This window comes from Plutella xylostella, chromosome 30, assembly GCF_932276165.1.
Source record: "Plutella xylostella chromosome 30, ilPluXylo3.1, whole genome shotgun sequence".
Lineage (NCBI taxonomy): Eukaryota > Metazoa > Arthropoda > Insecta > Lepidoptera > Plutellidae > Plutella > Plutella xylostella.
Window position 1 is genome coordinate 5460539 of NC_064010.1, and position 27108 is coordinate 5487646.

The 27108-nt window shown below is 34.7% G+C and overlaps 1 protein-coding gene across 3 annotated transcripts in view; it reads right to left on the bottom strand.

The window, feature by feature from the left end:
- LOC105395297 (scavenger receptor class B member 1) overlaps window positions 1–27108 on the bottom strand; it is a 93020-nt gene that overhangs the window by 25683 nt on the left and 40229 nt on the right. Inside the window, exon 2 of one of the 3 annotated variants that reach the window (XM_038121540.2) lies at window positions 21045–21337. The exons of 1 other annotated variant lie outside the window; for it this stretch is intronic. In XM_038121540.2, coding sequence (XP_037977468.1) covers window positions 21045–21060 — 16 coding nt within the window. In that variant the 5' untranslated portion in view covers window positions 21061–21337. Of the gene's footprint in view, window positions 1–9599; window positions 10762–21044; window positions 21338–27108 lie in introns of those variants that run through there. One more of the 3 variants, XM_011567249.3, reaches the window with a different exon arrangement.

Below are 27108 nucleotides of genomic sequence, written 5' to 3' on the forward strand. Positions count from 1 at the left end.
TCCTTAATAGCACAAACATAATTAAGTTTAAACGAAGGGCATGAATAAAAGCGTAGAGGTAATTTATCATTTTGATTTCAATAGTTTTTTTTTTGTGTGTAATCTTTAAAATTTCATAAAATTAAATTAAGGAACCACACTTTTTGGGAGACGCCTATGTCAAATATGTGTTTGCCAATATTGGCAGATAATGAGTGAGAAATATTAATATGATATTTTACAAAAAAATATACGCACGGGTCTAATCCCAGGTCCAAGCTGGGAATGGATTTTTTAAATCACGAGACTCTCACGAGATTGTTTTGCCATTAATCAATATATTGGAGTAACAAAGCATTTTATTATAATTAGGATCAAAAAAGGTAGACCGTTAGCAAAAAACTATAAATACTTGCGGAAACTTTGAGTTTTTTATGTATGTTGTATTGTGGGTGTGTGTGTGTTATGTATATGTTACTTTAGCACTTTTATTGTTATGATAAATGTGTGTGCCTCTACAGAATATTGCAAAAGTAATAGTGTAATTCAGAGGATCAAATTATGTCCTGAAACTTAAAAAAAAAACGTTTGAATTGAAAAGGTTGTTTTAATTGACCCCTTGATTAGGGTGAAAGAAGATAGCTTCAAAGGGTGTTTACTATTCCAGCTTACATAGTTGATGCTGCTGGGATTCGAACCTGAACCATCTGTCTAGAAGGTTCGCATCTCAAACAACATAGTTCATCATTAAGCGATGTAAAAACAAATTATTACCGATTAAACAACGCTAAAGTGAAATATTGAACACCTTAAAAAATTTAAGAGTGGTAATTTGAAGTAATAAAAATTTATTACATAATTTTTCATTTCTTTTGAAGATCAACTGTATTTTTCGTACTTAATCCTTTTTGTTTAATCCTTGAACTTTGAATATTTATATTAATATCTGCTGAGGCTAGTTTTTTAAGAGTAAAGTTATTTATCTTTTCTGGAGTAATATTTACATGTTGTGTGGAAGAGATTGCTTTAAACGATAACTTGACATCAACGTTATATAGGGGTGACGAATAATAATAAATTGAAGAATGTAGGGACATCTCACACATAGCCTCCCGACCCCAAGATAGACATTCCCATTCATAAAAAAGTTACTAAAAGCTTTAGCTATTGAACTGTTCTATCACTCTGACAGAGAACAATTTGTTCTGTGACAAAACAGTTCAATAGCTAAAGCGTACAGTAAGTTTTTTATGAATAAGGGTGTTAGGGCTGATTTTTCAATGGTCAGATAAGGGTTATCCGAGGAATAATTTTGATGCTGTCGCAACTGATTGTTTGTATTAGACAGTGACAGCAACAATTTTATTCCTCAAATAGCATTTATAAGACTATTGAAAAATCAGCCCTTAGTCTGTAATATGGGTATCGGACACATATTACGTTTAAATTCGGGTGAAAACTGCGTAGCTAATGTAGGTATACAATTCTGTCTTCAATAAAATAAATAAAAATGCATGTTACTTATCTCTTTATTATAAAATAAATATCGTAGGCACCTAAAGTTGTAACTTACGATTGAAATTAACTACAAATTGCCAAGAAAATAACGCATTTAGAGGTCACACTGTATTTTTCAGATGTCAAATTTGAATTATAAAGTAGTAGCATAAGTAAAGTGAGTCTTAAGTAATATAATAAATTAATAATACACGTTTTGTATAAAAATAGCCACTTATAAATAAAACCTACGCTTAACGGCCCTAAGACGTCTGACGTACAAACTAGATACCGTACGTAGGTAAACCGCCTTATAAATGCAGTAGTGATTTTCCATGAAAACAAACAAACAATCCACCCGGCATTATATACCGTCTAATTATGTACTGTACATACTCACTTATGTAATGCAGTATCATCTTCTTTATGTAATAATAATGCTACAGCTTGAAGAAGGTATACTTACGTGGATTCGCAAGGTTAAGGCTTTTCTTTGGAAATTGTTCCGAGTTTTCTCAAACCGCCTGTCATCTTACTGATATAGTTAAAACTTGTTTTTTGTTGTTTTGCGAGCATATTATGGCCTATGGATGGTAGATTATCACTCATTCGAGGCTTTAAAGTGAAATAGACATTCCAAATCAATCCCTATTATTTTAGTTTGTGTACGAAAGGAGTCTCCCCGAGTGACTTATCATATATATTATTACATATTATATTTATTTTCATATACAACTGTACTTTTATATACGTCAGACACACCCTGAGCGGTCAGCGACTGACGCTATTTATTTATTTATGTAATCCTTTATTGCACAAATATATAAATAAGTGTACAAAGGGTGGACTTAATGCTAAAAGCATTTTCTACCAGTCAACCCACAGGAAGTACAGCTATTCTGACTGGCTGATCCTGTCACCACGGTGACAAACCCGAAACGCGCTCTAAAGTCTTTTTTTTAATCTCAGATACTAAATTAACAGATTCTGAACGATTCATCAACAGTCGATTGTCCCGCGATTAAGTGACGTATCGTTCTATTGGCGGGACAATCGACCGTTAATGAACCGTTCAGAATCTCTCAATTTAGTATCTGAGATTAAAAAACAGACTTTAATGTCTCGTGTTTGTCACCGAAACGCTAAATAAAAGATGGACGCTAAAATCAAACTCTCCATAAGTTATTCCATAAAGTGGTTCAGACGGTACAACACGTGACAAAGGGTAATCAAGTCTTTCCCGTTTCGATGTGACATTAAAAAAATCCGAATTTGGCGACCATATATTGACGACCGAATGGCGTAGTGGTTAGTGACCCTGACTACTGAGCCGAAGGTCCCGGGTTCGATTCCCGGCTGGGGCAGATATTTGTTTAAACACAGATATTTGTTCTCGGGTCTTGGGTGTTGATATTTATATTTAGTATCTATCTATCTATGTATTTGTGTAGATATATCAGCTGTCCGACACTCATAACACAGGTTCTACCTAGCTTGGGGTCGGATGGCCGTGTGTGAGATGTCCCCACATATTATTATTATTATTATTATATAGCTCGCATGGCGACCGCCAATCCAAAAATAGTTGGTCGATAAAAGTCAAAAATTCGTATCGATTTGCGACTGTAGATTGCACAGATGGATGAAGCGTGGGACGCCCTCAAGTCGGGTCGATGACCTTGGACTGGCAGTGGCTGGATGAGGAATATGAGATGTGTGATATGTATTTGATTTGTATGTATGTATTTCTATTCTATGACATTATAGGAATTTAAAAAGTATGTAAAAATCTCCCTTCTTATAGAAAAGTACCATGTCTAACGGTTGAACGTAAGACCAAAGTTTCAATTCATCTGCTAAACGTGGAGATTCGGAAAGAAGATGTCCAAAGGTAGATAGTAACCAGCTATTATTGCTAAGGTGACGAAATTATCAACACTTAACGAGCTGTCAACGAAAAAGTGCTATGCGTCACATTTTGTTAAGTACTTGTACATTATTTAGTAGGACTGTGTGAATTTTATATAAATAAGTATTCTACGATAGAACAATTAGGTAGATTCAAGTGAAAACCCATGAAAATTAGCAAATCATTGGTATTTCTGAGGTAAATGACCCTTCAAATCATAGTTACGTAGTGTGGTTGTGGCACAGTCATTTATACACTCACAAAATTCCGATACCAAACGACCCCAACTTTTTCAAACATTTAATTCATAATTTGAACAAAATATATAGTTTTCTTAGTTGCTAATATCCTGATGCTCTGTGAAATGTACTTCAATGTTGCAGAAGGCGTCATTAAGCTAGACTTTTCCGTTTAGAAGTAATTTGGTGCTTTTCTCAGTGGAACCTTTTCATTTCCGTGAGTGTAGGTATGGATTGGACTTAACTAAAACACTGACATAATTTCTCTTCATGTTCTGCTTATAGATAATACTGTACCTACTCATTTTAAGTAAAACCTAATAATTTTATAAGTTGACTTTTATTAATTTTAAATACGTCATGCTTCAGTGATTTTGGTGTTTAATTTCGTTATAATTATTTATGTGCCAGCATTTGTTAATAATGACATAAGTGCGTAATTCATTTTCTTGATTTATTAATATTTAAGTAATTAATTTATAACAACACTTATTAGGCTAACGTAACACCGGGGAATAAATATAGTAGTAGACTTGAGCCTACATCACTACATACTTCCGAATACATAGAAACATGTATATATATGTATAATATCCGCATCAATTTTTTATGGTTTTATGAAAAGTGATTGCATCTATTGTTTATCAAAATCGGCCAAGCAGTTCAAAAGTATTACGCTAATTTTTAATGTTATAATTCTTGATGTTTTCAACTTTGTTTAGGTTCACTTATGTCTTGGTTGGAAACCAAACTGGTACCGGCAGATTGGTATTTAGAATTTGTTAATAGCTTGAATAAAAAAGCTATTAATAGCGATCCTTTACATATATAACGACTACTGGAGTAGAAGGCTGACTTTTTGAGAGGTATTCTTTGTTTGGCGTAACGGATAAAGGTAAGCATCCACCATTCGGCACGGACGCATCGCATTCAGTAGTCTTTGTGTAGAAATTCACACAAGTGCGTCCACTTCATCGGCATTGCCGACGCCGTTTCTCCATAAACTTATGAAAATCCATTTTATACAATGACTAGCTGTTCCCGCGCGCTTCGCTTCGCCTTAAAAAGTTTTCCCATGGGAATTCCGGGATAAAAAGTAGCCTATGTTCTTTCCCAGGGTCTAGACCGTATGTATACCAAATTTCATCAAAATCCGTTCAGTAGTTTTGGCATGAAAGAGTAACAGACAGACAGACAGACAGACAGACAGACACAGTTACTTTCGCATTTATAATATTAGTTAGGATAGTTAGGATTAGTTAGGATGCGATGCGATACGACATATTATAATGATGAAAATAATTTCAGTCGTGAGCATTATGTAGCATGTCTTAATTGTAATATCGAAAACCTACTTCATTGGAAGGAGATCGTGCCCCAGCAGTGGGGACGTGATGGGCCGTGATGATGATTACAATGATATCGAAAAGGAGAAGATGATTCTTTTATGATGAAGCGAAGCTCGAATCAGTTGGTTAGTTTTTAACAATGCTGGTTGACTTTAGCAAGTATCTTCGAATATTTCCTTTAGTCTAAGTGCCAATTTCTCCATAGTCGGTTAGAGCATAACCAGGGAGTAGTGGTTGACTTTTGACACATCTGTCATGAATTTTATATGGAGATGACGTTAATTTATAAATCAATCCCTGTCGGTTAGATAACCGACAATGGAGAAATTGGCACTAAAGGTGCAAATTGGAAGCGAGCGACATGAAGTATAGCTGGCGACCTGTCTCAACGTCGCTACTAGTTTCTATGTATTTCTATGCTATTGAATTGGCGGCTAGCGACATGACGCTTGACGAGACGACCATAGAAATACATAGAACGTATACTGCTACCGCTACACGGGTTCTTTATCGACTTAGACTTAGATTAACGTCACTTTATCAAATCGTCACTGCGATTAGTGGAGCACGCATTTTTAAACGAGTTTATCTATTATGAGGCCCTTATAAGTAAGGGTCATCTGGAAACAAGCGCTGTGACCGTATTGTCTACAGCACATGCTGAGTTGGTGCCTTTTTGACGCTCTGGACAGAATCTTGTTGTGTTAAGTATTGTTTATTTTCAGTATTTTTTGTAGTTTTTGTCAGTGTGTCAAATAATCGTGCGCCGTCTATTGGCACCTTTACGAAACAATACAGGTGTAATGCATAATATTACACTTACTATAAGGAAAAACTATAGTGTTATACAATGAAGGTCGTTAAACCTATTCGTATTAGTATGATCTGATTCATTGTTGCAGGCATCTGGTTTAAATGCGTCTCTTAGGCCCGTTGGTAAAGAGTTAGGATTCCCATCATGGGAGTACAGAGTTCAATGTTCCAGATCTTATCATAATAATAATAATATGCAGAATGTTGGAAAAAGTGGTATACACACTCACGGGCAATGAAATAGTTCCACTCACAAAATACCCACACCAAACAACCTCAAATTTTTAAACATTAAATTTAAAATTTTAATCAAATATTATCTTTTTTAGTTGGTAATATCCTGCTCCTCTGTTAAATGTACTTCAATATTGCAGAAGTCATTAATCTAGCCTTTTCCGTTTAGGAGTAATTTGGTATTTTTCTCAGTGGAACCTTTTCATTGCCCGTGGGTGTAGTTAGCTAAAAGGGGGTGACTCAGGGGGTAATTCCGAACCAATTTATTCTATGACTTTCTTGTCACGAGCATTTTCAAAGATCAATGCATCATCATCACAGTTCCAAGTAAATTAATAATAGTAGTAGAGTACTATGTATTCATTAATGGTAGGTATGTCAATAAGATTAGCTTTATGGAAAATTCTTGTTGTATTGTACCTTAACATCCGTTTGTAGTAAAACAAAGAGTTTTTGATAAATTCAGCGTAATTCTATGAATGTGTGACACCGGACTTTTCCTCCAAAGGTTCCGTGGTCAAATATCTAAACTAATATTATAAATGCGAAAGTAACTGTGTCTGTCTGTCTGTCTGTTACTCTTTCACATACAAAACTACTGAACAGATTTGAATGAAATTTCGTACACACATGGTCTAGACCCTGAGAAAGAACATAGGCTACTTTTTATCCCAGAATTCCCACGGCAAATTTTTTTAAGGCGAAACGAAGCTCGCGGTAATAGCTAGAATGTATATTTAAAGTTAGATATAGTTAATACTTTCATATAATATTACAGTTTGTAAGATTAGCCTCAGTCGCTGACTGACCAGCGTATACTTTGATAATTTGATGAATTAAAATTTCCTTTTTACTGTTGTTGTCTGGACGAGCTTAATTTTAGCTATAAGGCCGCCGATTGTACTATTTACTTTCAGTTTTAAATATATTAGAATTGAATGAAATGAAGAGTATTTTATCTTATCTTTATCAGTTTATCTTATAAATCGAAGTGGTTTCGTGCATGCATTGTAAGCGACACTTTACACTTCTGACTCTAAGCCTCGCACCTTAAGGTTGAGATTACAAATGCGTGGTTTTATTACTATAATATTAACCATGCCCTTCACTATACCTTTATGTTTACTGTACAGTAATCTGGTTTGTCGTTTGCTATAATTCTAGGTACTGGTTATGGTAATGACAGGTCTAGATTTAGTGACGTGGAATGACGCTTGTATCTTAAACTATTCCGCGTTTCAGCTTTGTCATAAGTATATCGTCGAGATACGTGTCTCATTGTTTACTTTAACACGTTTTTAGACACTAAATGGTATTACATTAATCGATTTACACCTTTTCTCTGAATGGTGGAGTCATCATGAGATGGCAGAATTTGTAAATGACAAGTATTGTACAGTTACCTACATTATACACTCACGGGCAATGAAAAGGTTCCACTGAGAAATACACCAAATTATTCCTAAACGGGAAAGGCTAGCTTAATGAAGCCTTCTGAAATATTGAAGTACATTTAACAGAATATTACCAACTAAAAACGGTAATATTTTGTTGACATTTTAAAAGAAATGTGTGAAGAAATTGGGGTTGTTTAGTGTCGACATTTTGTGAGTGGAACTGTTTCATTGCCCGTTAGTGTAGTTGAAAGAATACGTGACAGTAACATAATGCTAATCTGACTGCTCAATCTTATATCACAGTGACATCCCTAAGGCTTTGGTCTCCTATTTACGCCGTAGGTCGCTTCCAGCGTCACGCCGTAGGCCGCGTCACGATGCTCACTATAGAAATGTACTGATGCGGTCTCCCTCACACGCCGACGTTGGCGCGTAGACATAGTGAGCATCGTGACGCGGCCTACGGCGGTGACACTTGACGCGACCTACGGAGTAAATAAGAGACCCGGGCCTTAGTCCAGATCTAGTGTTTGTCAGAAGAAGGTCCGAACCTAATAATGTACTTACTTATTTTTATTAACTTTAATTGGTTGCGTATTTTTCCAAGACTGTAAAATACTAATTTAGCTCACTATATTTACGAGTGAACTAAACATAGCATTACAAAAAACTAAGTTTAAAAAACGGAGGTAACTAATAAATATATAAAGGTTAGGCATTTAATCGAATTAGTATACAGTTTAGCAAACTAAACACGTCAAAAACTCGTTTAAGATATGTCTATGGAATACATTATAACTACGTTCACGTTGAATTTAGAACACAAAGGAATCTAAGGCATTTGTTTATTTGCAAATTTTGATTACAGTGTTTTGTTTTTATTGTTCTCTGTCGCATGTCTAGTAACTCCTATCGCCAAACGAGGGTTGATATAAGTTTAACGTGTCTATCTGTATGTGTGTGTGTTTGAGCACATACCAGAACAAAAGTTCATAGCTTACACACGAGGTACCAAAATGTCGGACTTATCGTTTAAAATGATTTTTCATTCTTTCGCCCTTTTTTGGAGTCCTTATGCCATTTGTCTTTTTTTATAGTATATGCCTCAGAACACTCATAATTAAAAATTGTTTTTATTCGCATCTTGGGTGTAGTAAAAACTCTTTTTTCAATAACCCTTTATGGCCTTAGATCGGTTTTTGTTTCTTTGGAAAAAATACAGCACAATACCCATATTTCTTGTATAATAATTATTATTGTCATTAACAAACGGGCCCTATCGCGAAGTCAAAACGAAATGACATTTACGAAGTAATTAGTGTCAAATTCGATATACAGGATGTTGCAAAAAGGGTATACTAAGACGAAACCAGCATTATGCAACGCAGATTTTTTTTTGTATACATTCAATGCATTTTGAATCCGAAAATCATTGTGAATACAAGTTTGCGATAGGTACAGTTAACTAAAACGGTTTTTCTAGAAACAACATACCAAGTAAAGTTATTAATTATATTATTAATGAGTTATTTTATACTCGGTCTTAGTGTCTATGTGAAACGTACCGTGACGATTGAACTAATAAATTTTGTGTGCATTTTTTAAGATGAAAACAGAAGGATATTTTTAAGTTTGCGATGATTAAATCAATTTCTAAATACTTAATCAAAGCTATGTTATTAATAAAATTTTAAACTAACTAAAATGGATTTAATGTTGATCAACTATTATTTTGATTTATCAGATTACTTACTTATTTAGTAGCTTCCTGATTATACAAGTTTAACTTAATCGAAATTAGCTAGTTTCTTATTGTTTTTATATTAATAGTTGTTGCGTAATAATTTGGTATATTATTTATATGAATATTATTATGTACGATATTAATAGGTACATAATGCTTACTAAAATAACAATAATAACAACCTGCTTTGTGGCATAATATTTGGAACCATTTTAGAAACGAATATAATCAGGTTTTTAGGAAATAACTAATATCTAAATAACATCATAACATTAAGTATGTATTTTAATGAAAGTTTTATTTCTATGTTATTGGCAGTATAAATCAGAATGTCATCGCATCTTAACAAAAAATCTATAGCAAAAAAAAGAAGAAAGTTATCCAAATAAAAGTAGGATACAAAATAGTATACAACACGGTTAAAGAAAAAAAACTCACATGTAGGTTGCCTGGCCACCTGTCCTTTTCGCCTCCTTTCGAACAGCCTATTAATAATGGCGTCTTTTCTATCACTAAAATCGAGATCATCGTTGAATTTATTATTCAGTCCTTCACATTCTGTGAAATTTGCCTCAAAAGTCGATGTATCACAGTCTTTTTTCAATTTATTAGATAATTCTCTCATTTCTCGATCTGCCGTGTTGACAGATGAGTACCTCCTTCCCGCCACATTATTCCAAATTTGAACAAACTCCTTCATTTTTTCTTTTTAAAAGCAAAACGTTCGTACACTTCCACAAATTCACGTGCTATAAAAACTTCTTGTCAACAATAGTTGATAGTTAGTTATTCCGTAATAGGATTTTAATTGATACCAGTTCAAGCATCCGTGTTGCGTCAATGAAATTAAAATATTATCGCGATTGAGGTTTCATAACGCACTTTCAATATCAATGTCACATAGACAACAGTATGTGGATTAAACACTTTTTTCCGCAATCGATTCTGCGGACACAGCACTTCAAGTTCTATTGTTTATAAACACAGTCTGTCCATTAAACTAAAACTACCGTCTCCTCACGTGCCGGTAACACATTATAACAACTGAAAACTATTGTTTATAAAAACACTATTTTCTCCACACAACTGATCAATCACAGTCCAGAAATTTTCCCGAAAAAAAAAACAAACTATAAAACGCGCGGGAATTGTGACAGATTCGAACGTCGAATTAAGACTGCGTTCGAATTAATTAGTCCAGTTCAGGTCACAGTCACACTCATGCACAGTTTTAAATTTTTATTGGCCGATTGTTGTGATCAGCTGTCCGGCATATAATGGTATCGGTCACTACTGTACTGTAGCTTATATATAAAATTTCGCATGGAGAGGCGTACTACGCGCGGCTGTGTGTGTGTGAGTGTGTCCGCACACGGAACGGGTTTGAAAATATTAGTATACAGCCTCATTCGTTCTAGAAAGATTCGCTGCGCGTCCTTTTTCCGAGGGTTCAGAGGTTGGGGGAATGTTAAGAAATTGTTTTCAGGGTTGTAGAAAATGTTAAGCTGAGGTGACATCTTTATTGCTTTATTGGTGGCATTGCCCCGTGGCCTGAAGAGGTCGTGTTGTGGATTTGCATTTGCTGGTGCGGAGTTCGAATTCACGGTCAAGATCTGTTTAGTCGTTTTTTTAATTCCATATAGGTATATTGACATAGTATAATATCTATAATATCTATACTTAGCGTGTTGATGACATGTCATGACAAAAGTTTACCATGGGCGTGGTGGGGTGAAAGGATTAGTAAGATTAGTTGTCAGTTGATGACTTTCCAGGGTACGCCAGACGTTTATACGAGACTTGGGGTGGCTTTATTTGAACTTTTAAGGCAATAAAATGTGCCGTATACCCTTACAAGCAATGAATAAGATCCACTTACAAAATTTCGACAATATTAGTTTGACCCAAAAATAATCATTAATCTATTCTTTTCCGTTAAGGTGTAGGCAATTTTGTGCTATGTCACTAGACTTTATGATTGCCCGTTAGTTCATTTTGATTTCCAAAAAAATGCAATTTTTGATTGATTATGGGATCGTAGTAATAATGTACTTTACTCGTAGTTAACGTGCTTGTACACTTTAGAAAAGCCCGTGCTGAATTGTGAAAGTTCGGTTTTCTCAAAAACATGTTAAGCCAATCGATTGACGTCACGTTTAATCTGACCAAGTAATGAGTAGTAACGACCTCTGAAAAGTAGCTGTGGGGTTACCACCACCGAACATTAGCAAATAACAATCGTTATTAAGCAGTGTCGCTCGCTTGTGAAATCTGACGTAACTTGTATGGATCTGACAGATGTATGGAGTTGACAGTCGAGCAGGTAGCTGGTAGACATAGGATGAGGAAGGCTGAGGACGGGATATGGCGCTTCCAAAGACATGTTTATTACCAGTTTAACGTAATTGTACTACTTATTAATTAACTAATATACATTAATTGTATATTATACAACCACTAATAGTGTAACAATAGAAATTAACTAACAAGGAAAAATATTAATTTTACCCCTCTGTTGTTAAAAATAATGACTCCTTTCATTCAACTCAATTATTTATTTATTTACGACCGAATGGCGTAGTGGTTAGTGACCCTGACTGCTATGCCGAAGGTCTCGGGTTCGATTCCCGGCTGGGGCAGATATTTGTTTAAAGACAGATATTTGTACTCGGGTCTTGGATGTTGATATTTATATTTAGTATGTATCTATCTATTTATTTGTGTAGATATATCAGCTGTCCGACACCCATAACACAGGTTCTGCCTAGTTTGGGGTCGGATGGCCGTGTGTGAGATGTCCCCACATATTATTATTTATATTTATTAGCACAACAGAAAAATCTTAAATATATAATTAACATTTTGACCCGAAACCTAAAAGGTTTATTTGTGTCAGTCTGGCGTTTAACATCTAAAGTTGTAAATCTACTAGGAGTATAAAGTATTTCACTTCTACATCTTCATTAAATAACTATTTTAGGGTATACAGGATGTTGCGAAAAAAATAAATCCGAATCTATTTTGAACTACGACTTATGGAATTCGCGAAAAAAACTACTACTACCCATAATTAAAGCCAAGCCAAGTCTCGCACAGACCCGCAAATATACACAAAGTATAACCCCTCCTTTTTTCCGTTGACGTCTCCCTTCTAGTGCAATAAACCTCAACGGCGCAATGTCAAGGAATTACCCACAAGTCTAGAAAAACTAGATCCAGTGCCCGTACCGCTATCTATATTACATCTTATACGTTGTGTTTATGAAGTGTTTTTGTACGAACCACCAGCATCATATATTATTTTCATGTAAGGTTCCTATTTGTTTAGAATAACGTTATGAACAAATAAGCTGAAGTGGCAGTGGGCTGGTAATATCTGCTGAAGAACCGATAACCGTTCGGGTAGACGAGTTCTCGGGTGGAGACCACGAACAGGCAAACGCAGCGTGGGTCGCCCTCCTGCCCGCGGGACTGACGACCTTAGGCGGGTGGCGGGTAGTGGTTGGATGAGGAAGGCCGAGGACCGAGTGTTGTGGCGCTCGTTGGGAGAGGCCAATGTCCAGCAGTGGATGATTATTGGCTGATGATGATGGACTGTCGATTTCTGGACATCACTACTTCAGTATTCAAACTATGAACACAGACATAATATTTGGCCTTTAAATTATTATAAAACAGCTTAAAATGCAGAAGCATGCATAGACAACGACTTAAACATGTTCCGTGTCAGTTTTGGCCTATTTTATATGCGTAATGTATTCACATAATTATGTAATTTAATAGTTTTTATTTAGATGTTCTTGTTAGCCTGGCTAACATTGTTCCTAAACTAGGGTTCGTAGCTCACCATTTTCTAATAGGCATCCTGGGCAGTTAATTAATCTGACTGAATAAGACTGTTTAGTCTTTTTTTACTACTGTGATAAACGATCCCTCTGCCGCTACACAGGTTCGTTATCGACGTAGATAAACGTCACTATATCGAGATTCACCATAAATATGGCGCTGTAATTTGTGGAACCCGCATTAAACGAGTTTATCGACGTCGATAACGAACCCGTGCAGCGACTGCATGTCTAGTGTCATCATTTACTGCTTGACACAACCCTCTTCTGAGGCGCACCACAACACTATGTCCTCGGCCTTCCTCATCCAGCCACTACCGTAATCATCTACCTGTCTGAGGTCGTCATCCAGCTGGCCGTAGGGCGTCCCACCGTATACTTGGCTGTAGGTCTGTCTGACCTACATAGCTGTAAATATCTCATATATCGATAGTAAGCGTAAAAACGATTAATCAAAAATTTCGTTCGCAATTCAAAAATATAATTTACTTCCTTTTCATTCAGCAAAAGTGAAAAAATCGGAACAAAATAACTGTAGGTCATATCCTTGTTCAAGGTTTCCCAAAAATTATAAATAAACAGCAGTCAATTTTTATTTAAAATATAGGTCATGATTGCTTTATTTTAATCTTCTACACTTAATGATTTGAATTGCTTTACTGAGTTGCCTGGAAGAATTATATTTTAGTTATAAGGCCGTTTATTGTATTATGTTCTAGTTATATGTAAGACCGAATATTTTCTTGAGTGTAGTACCTCTTTGTAAGCTAAGTAAATATTATTATGTAAAATATAATTATTCATACTGCTACTAAAGTTTTTTTATTATGTAGAAGTCATGAAAGACATGAAAATATCACAAACACGGCCATCCGACCCCAAACTAGGCAGAGCCTGTAATATGGGTATGGGACATTTGATATATCTACACAGATATGTATACACAGAAGTATGAAGAAGATGACTATCGACAAATAATTGTAAAATTTTACGTCGATTAAACCATTTGAATTTGAATTTGAAGTATTAACAACCAAAACCTGAGTACAAATATCAGTATTTAAACAAATATCTGCCCCGGCAGGGAATCGAACCCGGGACACATGAAATAAATACATCCTAGGTGCAGGCAAAATACTAGCAAGTAAACGTAAATCAAGCATTTCAAAAGCGAACCTAAAACGAATCTTGATACTTATCAGATCCCTAGAGGACTTAGATAATTCTAGATTTTGTAAGATATAACAATGAATTTACCACCTTTTCGTAACGAAAACTCGGACCTATCATTACAGGTTGTCTATTCTTAGGGTTTCAAAAGACCCTTTTACATCCAAAATATTGCAAAAACTTTAATAAAGCCATCGACAAGGTATTCCGTTATTACTTCAATATTGCAAACTGCGTCATTAAACTAGTAACATTTTCCGTTTAAGAGTAATTTGGTGTTTTTCTTACTGGATTTTTTTCATTGCTTGTGAGTGTATAATTAAATAATTTAGATCTTTCACCTATTTGTAAATCTGAATGTAAACATATTAAACAATAATAATATACGTTCACACACTGACTTATTATCGCATGATCGGCGTTTGGCAAGAACAAAATAAATCAAAATTAAATTGGTTTTGCAAAAGTAGGGTTAGCAAACATTGAAAAAGGGCATAGGTTTATTGCTTACATGTCAGTAACATATTTTATTATATTATTATGATGCTAGGTATATAAATTATGTATGTAAATATATTGTAGGTAGTATGTTTTGGTATATTAAATATTTATGGTATATTCTTTATTCCTGCTACACTTTACCCTTTACATCTAAATATCCTTCCACCCAAAGGTTGTCTGGAAGAAATCGCTTTTAGCGATAAGACCGCCATTTGTACATATGTGTTAGATTAAGTTTTGTATTGTTGTCCATATTTTTGTGTGCAAATAAAGAATATCTTATCTTATCTTATCTTTACTCACAGACGTAATAAGCCACTTTCAAATTGGCTAGCTAATAGTGTAGGAAACTAATCGAAGGAAGAAACTTTCAGCATTAAAAAGATTTTTTCGGAAAACGCAGTATAAATCATAATATACTTTAAAAAAAACTAAAATTAATTAATATTTCTGTACATTAAAAAAATCTCATACAAAAGACATCAACGGGGTGCCTAAACTTCCAAAAATTGCATAATTATTTATATATCTTAGGTAATTGATAAGTGCAAATTTCAAGTCGAATAAAATCTTGTGTTTCACAAATTGTATGTTTTAACAAATGTTCCTGGGACTCAAACCTGGGACGCTCGGCACAAAAGGACTATTAACCACTGCAGCATCCGATAGTCTATAAACACTTCAACGATATTTCTGTTTGCAAACCCCGGCTAGAACATAAACATAAATATAATCATTGACGAGTATTGTAGTTTGAAAATAAAGCAATGTTCTCTCACTTAGATTAACAATGTACGAACAAGATGGAGTGTTACCCCCTTATTCATAGAAAAGTTACAATACGTTTTAACTAATAAACTGTTTTGTCCCTCTCTGTCAAAGAACAAATTGTACTTTGTCGGAGAGGGACAAAACAGTTTATTAGTTAAAACGTTCTGTAACTTCTCTATGAATAAGGGGGTTTGTGTAAAATATACGTCTTGACAAATACCCACCCCAACTCTACCATTAAGCTCTTATTTGGAATTAGTTCGTTCAGATCTTCTGATTTGTGACCATACAATGGTACAATGGTTGTCACTGAACTTACTGAAAGAGAATTACAAATTTATTATTTGCAATCAAGAATTTAATAATAATAGCTTAAACCGGTTTGACAGTAAAGAAAATGCGGACAGTTTTTTTGTATTTTTTTTGTATGTGACACACAATCTCTTTCGAATATTGTAAATCTAAGTTGTCTCGGTTCTGTTTGCAGGTGCGATGGGCGGGGCCTTATTTGGCGGGGTTGAAATTTGATCGATACTTTATTATTACAGGTAAAATCAAATTATAGATGGGCGTCGTACATTTTGTATGGAATTTTGTACTTAATCTACGATTAAAAATATTTAAAAATGATGCTTGTTCATAAAAACTTTGTTGGTCATCGGACTTTTTACTATGAACTAGATAGGTATTCATAAAAATAATATGAATTTCGGGGTGTGAGAACTTTTTATGAAACACCTTTCAGTATAGATATTTTTTTATAAATAAAGCATATTCAGCATAATCTAAGCTTTTCGTAGTTAGGCCTATTTTATATTTAAACCAGCTGTTCCCGCGCGCTTCGCTTCGCCTTAAAAAGTTTTCCCGTGGGAATTCCGGGATAAAAAGTAGCCTATGTTATAAGTAGTTAGGTAGTAGGTACACCGCCCTCAAATTTTCTTTAGTTTTATTTCTTCATGTTTAAGGTTACCTGTAAGAGATCGCTCTAAGCGATAAGGTCGCCTATTGTTCATTGTTCCTAGTTTATAAGTTTTTTTTTTTATATTTTAATTTGTGGTGTTCAATAAAGATATATTCTATTCTATTCTATTCTATTCTATGTTCTTTCCCAGGGTCTGGACCGTATGTATACCAAATTTCATTCAAATCCGTTCAGTAGTTTTGGCGTGAAAGAGTAACAGACAGACAGACAGACAGACAGACACAGTTACTTTCGCATTTATAATATTAGTTAGGATTTCATTCAAATCCGTTCAGTAGTTTTGGCGTGAAAGAGTAACAGACAGACAGACAGACACAGTTACTTTCGCATTTATAATATTAATATAGGATGTGGGCGGGTATTATTCTCTCACAAATCATAACAATTAGTTCGATTCTAACAAAGTGTCGTGTCCTTGATCGAAAACGTAAATTTCTGCATACATTACAATAGCGTTTAGGTTATATCGTGTTATATATTGAGATATAAACCCGTATTATTGTCGCTTCCGGGATTTGACTCATTGCATTATACAAAAACACACACACGCACTCACGCCTTGTACTAAAGTACTCCCTTGCGGGGTAGGCAGAGGTGCATTGCTGCACCCACTTTTCGGCAGAGTGTTATGTTAGTCCCAATATAATAGGAGGCGGGCCTATTGCCATTTTACGGGCACATCCAAGACCCGAGAACAAATATCTGTGTTTAAACAAATATCTGCCCCAGCCGGGAATCGAACCCGGGACCATCGGCTCAGTAGTCAGGTCACTAACCACTACGCCATTCGGTCGTCAGCCATAAAATATTCTTATACAGGGTGTTGCAAAATTTGTACGTAAGCCGAAAGGGTGTAGTGACCCAAGGGATTATTGTGAATAACTTTAAAAAAATCCACTCCCCATAATACATTGATACGTGACCTTTAAAGTTTTTAAATAGAGAAAAAAGCTGTAGAGAAACATCTTAGAACAAAGTTTGTTTAGAATGGCCTCTAGAGTCAACTACCTTTTCGGTGTACTACAGACACTATTGCAACACTCTGTATAAGAATATTTTATTATGTTACAATTTTACGTAACCTAACTATAATTTATTACATCTAATATCCATCCAACCAAAGTTAAGCTCAATAAAAAATGTAACCACCGCCATGCCATTTTGAGCCTAAGTTTTATTACCTTAGTATTTCTATACCTACCTAAAAATAAAGATAATATATACCTAATATATATTATATTTCATTTACTTATATGGGGTGCACGAAAATCTTCTTGATTGATTTCTCATTAAATCTGTTTAGTTAGTTTTTTGTGTTCTTACAAATTTAATTGTGTTACTATTTAGTATGAAAGGTAAAATTTTTTGAAGAAAAAGTAGACAACCCTGTAAACAACATCTGTTCTTAAAATGGTAAATTATCACACCACTGTCCTAACTTTTAATATCCGTATAGATACAGTGACATATATTTATTCTTAAGAGATTTATTTTCTCAATATTTATCTATTCATCATCTGCTATCAGATATTACAAAATGGCGTGAAATCCACTGGTTTCGTCCAATCAACACGTAGGGAGTTTCTCACACAGTCACGTGTTATATTTTAATGAAAAGATTGATGTAATAACAGAAAGAACTTAAATTATCTTAATGTAACGAAGAAAACTACCAAAGCAAATAAAAAAATATCGATAAAAATTATCCGCAGTGTCACATCACTACCATACCAACAATAAGTGCATGATCATTCAAATGCCGCTAAATCAGAAAACGGCGGTAAAACCCACAGTCTAGGCCGCTCGGATGTAAAAAAATCATATAAACAGAATGGAAAATTTTGCACAATAGTAATTAGTTAGTTCGCAAAAACATTTTTAATCTGTTGTGCTTGTATGCATTTGTTTTGCTTGCTCAGATATGAGTAAGCATGAACAGATAATGTTAGTAATTATTTGCTGCTACTACAAAAAAACTAAATACTTACCATTAACATACCAAAGCCTAAGTATAGGTACCTAATAAAACCCATAGTACAATTTGTAGGTAGGTATAGTTTACAAAACAAAAGTAAGTTGTTTGAGGGGGTCCAGCCAGACTCGTCCCATTCCACACTCGACCCGGCCACACTCGACCCGAATTTCTAAAATACGATAAGGTCTAGGTACTTTTGTTGAAATGTATGAAATGTACTGTCAGCCACAAGAGTTTTTTTACTGAAATTATAGTTAGGTGTTTTATGTGCTGATTAATTCAAACAAAAGTAATAATTTGTACTTTTGATCATTTATTTATCATTTTCTATAAACATTATTAGTAGGTAACACATGTTTTGAATTATAAACGTAATAAGTAATAATAAATATTAACAAAATAAGTAACTATTAATAATTATGTGTGCTAAAATCACAGTTAATACACAAAATCTCTTTACAATGAAATATGTATAAAATCCTTTTTATAAAATCCGTTTGCTGTTTATAAAATTATAATTACTTCGCAGTATTGTAATTTATGCTTATCAAATGCATAAATTACAATACAAGTAAGTGCGCGAAAGAGATGGATGCAGGCCAGCCAAATCTTGACCATTGTTATCGATATCCCGTTTATTTCAGGCTAAAACTATGAGAAGAGTAAACTACCTCTCTCTGTTACTGAGGTCAAACATAGGCTAGTTTAGTCAACATATTTCTTAAATTTAAGTGATAATCACTTTATATGCGCAATCAATTAAGAAATCCATAAACATTTTCTGTCGACTGTACTTTGCGATAAGAAAAAAAATACAAGCAAAAATGAACCTTATCGAAATTATGAAATTCGGGTCGAGTGTGGCCGGGTCGAGTGTGGAATGGGACGAGTCTGGCTGGACCCGTTTGAGGTAGAAATTTTAATCCTTTTATGCAGTCGTTAAGCCTAGTCAGAGGCCTTCGGGCAGCTCGAAAAAATCTGACAGTCGGGTTGCCCACTTACCCGACAACACTCTCAGCTCAAGCTTGCTTGTGTTGGGGTCCACCAACCCGCACTTGGCCAGCGTGGTGGACTAGGCCAAACCCCTTTCTTCATTGGAAGAAGACCCGTGCCCCAGCAGTGGGGACGTGATGGGTTGTGATGATGATACATTTATACAGTCAGCCCCTTTCGCCTTAGTAATCCACTTTTGCAATACCCTGTCCATTGGATGATACGACTTTGAAACTGTCCATAGATTTTGGTAAAACTAAAGTTCCTTTAGGGTCTCAGCAAATAATAAGCGTAACGTACACGGACGATATGTGCTGTGACCTTTAGCGATCTGCAAACAACTTTTTACAAACTCCACTAGATGTCGCTACGAGTGTGCTTATAGCGATCGATAGAAAAATGGGGGTGTTGAAAGTTGAACAGAACAGACGACTGGATGCTGCAGTAGTTAGGTATACAGGTGTTGCAAAAAGGTATACTAAGCCGAAAAGGGGTGACTTAGGGGGTCATTCTGAACAACTTTTGTTCTACGAGTTTTGAAAATTCATAAAAATAAAAATAAAAAATCCATAGAAACTTTGTTGGTCACGTGACTTTTTTACTATGGAGAACGATTATTTTGTTTTCGCGTTTTGTATATGTATACAGGGTGTTTAAAAATGGCATACTGAGCCGAAAAGGGGTGACTCAAGGGCTCATTCTGAACACACTCTTCTTCATTAAAACCAAAGTTTCACAGTGAGACAGTATTTTATTTTATCACAACACAAGAGCACCGTACAGCAGTTATATTGTAACAGTATAGGATACGGAAGTAACCATAAACAATAAATTAAAAATATACCTGTGTTGCCATCAACATGCTCTACGAATTTTCTAAATTACTGTTGACGTTCATATAAAAAAAAGTTTGATGATTATGATGATGATATGATGACGGATGTATGACACGTGTAAAACGTTGTTATGTTAGGAATATGTTAATATTAACACTACATCAATGCTGCCTAAAATAGAATGGGCTCGGGACATAAATATTTTGCCATAATTTATTACGTGGTTTTCGTATCTTTTAATTGCTTTATAATACCTACTAATGTAACCTACATGTTATAAAATGTGTTATTATTTTAATTATTATAAATAATAATGTATTTTTTTTGTTTAAACAAACATTCAATAAAGTCAATTCTGTTCTAAAATTTTCCATTCTGAAGGTAAACTTATATAAAAATTAATTAAAGTCACGAGCAATGAAAAAGTTTCAGTGACAATAGCACCAAATAACTCCTAAACGGAAAAGCCTAGTTACACTAAGTGCCAATTTCTCCATAGTCGCTTAGATCGTAACCAGGGAAAGGTTGATCAATTATACGTCATCTCCATTTATTAAATTCTTGACAGATGTGTCAACAGTCAACCACTAATACCTGGTTATGCTCTAACCGACTATGGCGAAATTGAAGCTAAGACAAGCTAGATTTAACATAGCGCATTAGAATATGACCAACTAAAAACGTCAATATTTCTATATAAATAGGTTCTTACAAATTTTTAATGAAATGTTTTAAAATATTGGCTCCATTTGCTGTCATACTTTTGATACTTTTTCATTGCTCGCAATTATAATATAAAAAGATACTTACGGTTAAACGAAATCATTGTCCTTTCTTCTTCAGCTTTTCCCAACCACTATTTGTAAAATACTATTTCACGTATTTTATTTAACGAAATTAAAAAAAACTTTCTCTTTCAAAGTAAGTATTTGAAAAAAACCACTAGGTAGGTATGCTATTTAGATATTTATATTTATTCTCTTCAGCGGTACTGGTTTTGGAATATTTTTCGTTGTATTCAGACACTTTTCTCGCTAGAGTTTATGATTGTTATAAATGTTATATCTAATTTTATAGATATGACCGGTGCACTTCTGGCGAACCTGAAAAAAGGAGAGGAAAATAATATTAGACACAAAGAGACAGACGGACAGGTAAAAGAGGTAGATATTGCTTTATGCAATAAGGCCGCCTTTATGTAGGGTCAGGGAGGGTACAGTTTTTAGTACACTTGACCCTATTTGAACATAAATATTCTTCCACCCAAAGGTTGTCTTGATAAAATCGCTTTTAGTGATAAGACCGCCTCTTTTGTACCTATGTATTTGTATATAAGCTTTGTAAATTATGTAATTAGTACAAGATGTGAGTGTTTGATTTTTTTTTTGTGAATCAGGCCGTTACAATCAGATCTGCTATTGTCTAAATATCTCGTATTTTTTATATTCCTCGTATAACGTTAGTGACTTTATGCTACTACTTGTGAGTCAACATAGTGTGTCTTGGGCTTAGAATATAAATGGCAATATTATATTGAGGATTAACCACTTTTTAGGGATCCGTTGGTGAAATTCTTAGTCTATGGACGAAAATTAGATCCGGGTTTTGTATTGTGAAGTTTTCCTACCTATGAATTTATTTGATAACCATAATTATAACCTATTTTTGGTTGAGTTTATAACTCATTATATAGGGCATTTTATAACGTTTGACCTATGTATGCACATATGTCTGTTTCTGTCAATTCTTCACTAAAGTAATCCACTACATATACTTATATATATATAGTGCAGTTGGGTTATTCCGAAAGGTTTCTGGGTGAGTTGGACACATTTTCGTATTTTGTCAATTTATGAGGACTGGTTGGGTCATTTTGAATCATGTAAGGACGCTTTGTATACTTGAATATACTTCCTAAATTATATGTTTTTTTCATTCACTATAAAATCATTTAATATTTTACCACCTATTTTACATCGATGGATTAGCTTTACATACCATTATTACACATTAAAACTATTGTATTAGTCACACCTACATTCTTCACGTGAAGTTCCTTTTATAAAAGAGAAACTTTTAAGTAAAAATATCTACGGAACCACAACCTAAAATTAATACATATTTATAAAATTCACGTGATGATGATGTTTTAACATAAAGACACGAGACAATACCTACCTGTTAGTTTAAGGTCCCTAATGCTAATAAAATAGAATACATTAACACAAATGTTAACTAAGAAACCACATGGGTCTTATACTTTTTGCAAATTTTAGATTCGTGTGTCAACTGTCAACTGTATTCAGGGTGTTGTAAAAAGGGTATACTAAGCCGAAACCAGCATGTGCAGCATGTTATATCTAAGCCCGAATCTGAAATCAGAATTTCAAAATTCGTGAAAAAAAACATTCTCCATAGTATAGTATGTATAGTATGTATAACACTTTTTGCATCACCCTGTATAGTCTGCCAAGGCTAACATTGCATCAGAAGCAAGTGCCAAAGTAATATCAGCCACTGAAGTATTTTGTCTTCCTTGGTGGCTACCAGATAAAGGTAAAACCTTTTCAATGTTACAAAGTTAAAGTTGTCGGACTCTAGCTGTTAAGTTAAAAGAAAAAAACCAGTAGGGATATAAAAGTTAAGGGATATTTAAAACTAGTTATTCTAATCATGTGATATAAAAATGACGATCATGGTGATTTGATTTTATTGTTATTTAAATAAAAGAATGTAATCAAAATGGGTTAAAACAGCCTGTAGAATATAACACGTTTCTGGCTAAACGATCAGAGAACATCGATGGACGATTTGACAGATTTTATTACTAACCCGGCCTTAGACTAACGATATAGGACCAAGATGCTGTGTCACGTACATAACAAAACCAAAAAACTGTCCGCATTTTTTTTTACTGTCAAACCGTTTTAACTTCAACCCAATGACAATCATTGAAAAAAAAATCTGAACAAACTAATCCTAACTAATATTATAAATGCGAAAGTAACTGTGTCTGTCTGTCTGTCTGTCTGTCTGTTACTCTTTCACGCCAAAACTACTAAACGGATTTGAATGAAATTTGGTATACATAAATGGTCTAGACCCTGGAAAGGAACATAGGCTACTTTTTATCCCGGAATTCCCACGGGAAAACTTTTTAAGGCGAAGCGAAGCGCGTGGGAACAACTAATTCAAAATAAGAGCTCAGTGGTAGAAGTGGGTTGTTATTGGTCGAGACGTTTGTTTTGCACTGACACTCCATCATGTTTTCATATTTTTAATCTAAGATTTGACAGTTTTATTAGAGACAAAGCCCTAGCGTTATACGTACATTTAAATTTGATTTTTATTGTTATTGTTTTTCCTAACTTGGCAAAACAAGGTGTGTCTACGTCAAAGCGATTAGATGATTTTTGAAAATATTTTCCAAACCTGCACAGGATTAGTTAAGCTGAACTGTTTGATAATATGCCCTGAAGTATGCCTATTTTAGGGCATAGACCACAGACCTGTATTTGAGTAGACAACGCAAGTGCATGTAGGTACTTCGTGTGTAAAAAGGGAGTGAAATTATCTTCCTTTAGAGCAGTGTCATTAGGGACGTTCCTAAACTAAATCGTTTGTTTCTATACAAGGAATGAGACAAGCGTTGTCTATTTAAATACAGGTCTGTGGCATAAGTAGACCAATGATTTCAAAAGGAAGGATACGCCCTTCAGAACGTTTAGTCAAAAGAAAATGACACCCGCGCGCTGGCCCTTATTCATACAAATTATGAAAGACAAGCTATTCCCACGAGCTTCGCTTCGCCTTAAAAAGTTTTCCGGGATAAAAAGTAGCCTAGTTCTTTCTCAGGGTCTAGACCATATGTATACCAAATTTAATTCAAATCCCTTCACTAGTTTTGGCGTGAAAGAGTAACAGACAGACACAGTTACTTTCGCATTTATAATATTCGTTAGGATAGGATTTATGAAATTTTAGGGCTAATGCGAAGGTGTCATTTTCTAGAGCGATTAGGCCTGTCCTTACGCTAGTAAGTTGTAATACATATATATAAGTCAATGGCATAGACTATCATTACCCCCTTATCGTCCACAGCTGGACATAGGCCTCTCCCAAGAAGTGCCTTTCTGTCCTCGGCCTTCCTCATCCAACCACTTTACGTCCCGTCTAAGTTCGTAGGTCTAGTGGACCAGATAACTGAAGGTTTAACACTGTTCTTTAACTTAATAGTACGATTTTTCAATGAACATTTTAGAGTTCGAAGCAAAAACTTACCTACCTAAATTGCTTGTAATACAGAAATCCATGGATTTCCTAAATGGTGAACACATATTGTTATAACATTATGCAATATCGGAAATATCACTCAATCACATATTATGTATTAATGAAGTAAGTATAATAATTTAATTCTTACATGAATACACTGATAAATAGTAATAATAATATAAATAATGTAATTCTATCACAGTCTAAAAACTACTGACATTATGTTTATAATATTGTGTCTACCCTCGCATTCTTGCAAACTTTTAATATCATTCTTTGTTTTTGAACGAGAATGACTGAATTTTACGTTCATTCGTTATGGTAACCAATTTTTAACCCTCGACGTAAAAGAGGGTGTCATTATCCTAACTAATATTCTAAATGCGAAAGTAACTGTGTCTGTCTGTCTGTCTGTCTGTTACTCTTTCACGCCAAAACTACTGAACGGATTTGAATGAAATTTGGTATACATACGGTCTAGACCCTGGGAAAGAACATAGGCTACTTTTTATCCCGGAATTCCCACGGGAAAACTTTTTAAGGCGAAGCGAAGCGCGCGGGACAGCTAGTCATATATAAGTTTAATGTGTGTGCGTGTGTGTGTGTATGTGTCAGTGGCAGCTTAAATCCCAAACAGCTGAACTTATGTTAGATAATGTTAATCTGAGAGTTTTAGCTATATTTTATCACAGTCGGAAATAAGCCGTTCAAAAGTTATTCGACTTTACGTATTGAATGTCGGGTTTAACGTTGGTTAGATTATTAAACGGTTACAAGTTTAAGGTTTAAGAGCACTGCATATATTATTAAGAAATATTATAAATAAATGAACAATAAACAATAAACAAACAATAAAGTACTCATTCTGAATTACTTATTTAGGTTCTACCTGAGTCACAGTGTGGTTTTAGTAACAATACGGAATCTCCAATCTCCTAAAATACCTTAAATTTGATAAGTACATACTACATTATCCCTAACTTGCTGGTTTTTACGCCGCATTTAGTTAGGTATGTCGTCCCTTCGACAGTAGAATAAATTTCGCATAAAATAAAAGAATCTCGTTTAATATAAATTAAAAGTTGGACCAAACACGTGATATGTAAAATTTGGTGAAAACCACACGTTTACAAATTAAAGGGTGTTTGTCAACTTCTGTTGGTATCCGTTATTGATAATAATAATATACAGGGTGTTGCAAAATTGGTATACTAAGCCGAAACCTACATGTGCAGCATGTTATATATAAGCCCGAAACTGAAATCAGAATTTGGAAATTCGCGAAAAAAAAATTAATTTTCCATAGTAAAAGTCACGTGACCAACAAAGTTTCTATGGAAAATGAATTTTTTTTTTGCGAATTTTCAAATTCTGATTTCAGTTTCGGGCTTAGATATACCATGCTGCACATGTAGGTTTCGGCTTAGTATACCCTTTTTGCAACACCCTGTATTGGGGTTATATTTCGGTGTCAGCATTTAGTCAGTGGAACGTTTTCATTGCTCGTGAGTGTATTAATAAATAAACGTATACAATTAACAGTGGAAAGTTCCTACTAATTCCATAACAAATAATTATATACAGTTTTAGCAAACTAACCAGTTATTTTGCTAAAATATACCTATTATCGGAAAGAGTCAATAAAAATAAATCCTTAAAGAAATTTATGCAAAATAGAATTTTATCTAAAGTTCTAAAACCATGACGCCATGGTGTGTGGCACTCCCTTTCCATATACAGGTTTAAAAATATTTTTCTCTCTGATCATAGTAAAAACGAGACTTACTGAGTTTCTATGGACAAACAAACAATATTTTTTTCATGATATTTCATAAGTTGTTTAGAATTACCCCCTAAGTCGCCCCTTATGGTCTATCGGCTTAGTATAAGTACCCAAGCAATTTGCAAAAACGAAACATCCTGTAGAAAATATATAATAATATGTTGATTAATATTTAAATTAAACCTTATTAGTAATATTCAACTAGCTAAATAACAGAAAAGCCGATGACCGTTGAAGCATACACGAGTTCTCGAGAGGAGACTATGAACATATTATGAAATAGCGTGGGAGGCCCTCTTGCCCGCTGGACCGACGACCTTAGGTGGGTAGCCGGTAGTGGTTGGATGAGGAAGGCCGAGGACCGAGTGTTGTGGCGCTCCTTGGGAGAGGCCTATGTCCAGCAGCCGACGATTCTTAGCTTATGATGATGAACACAGTTACTTATAACTATTGTTTATATGTATTATAAAGGGTGCATATTTATCAGTGGGTATTTTCCGTTATAAAGCAAAATGTATATTGGGAAACTTTTTACCGGAACAACTCTTAAATCTCAAAAAAAAAAACTATTTATTGGTTTCACTCATTTTGGTTGAGTAGGCATTCTATTCTATTCTCTGTGGGGGTGTAAGTACCTGCACCTGGCTCTCTCGAGTGGAACCTTTGTGCATATCCCCAAGGTCTAAACTGCCTTCCTAAGCTTGGACCATTTCCCACCACGCTGGTCCACTGCGGGTTGGTGGGTTCACATATCTAGATGTGCTAGATCTAGATATGCAGGTTTCCTCACGATGTTTTCCTTCACCGTAAGAGCGA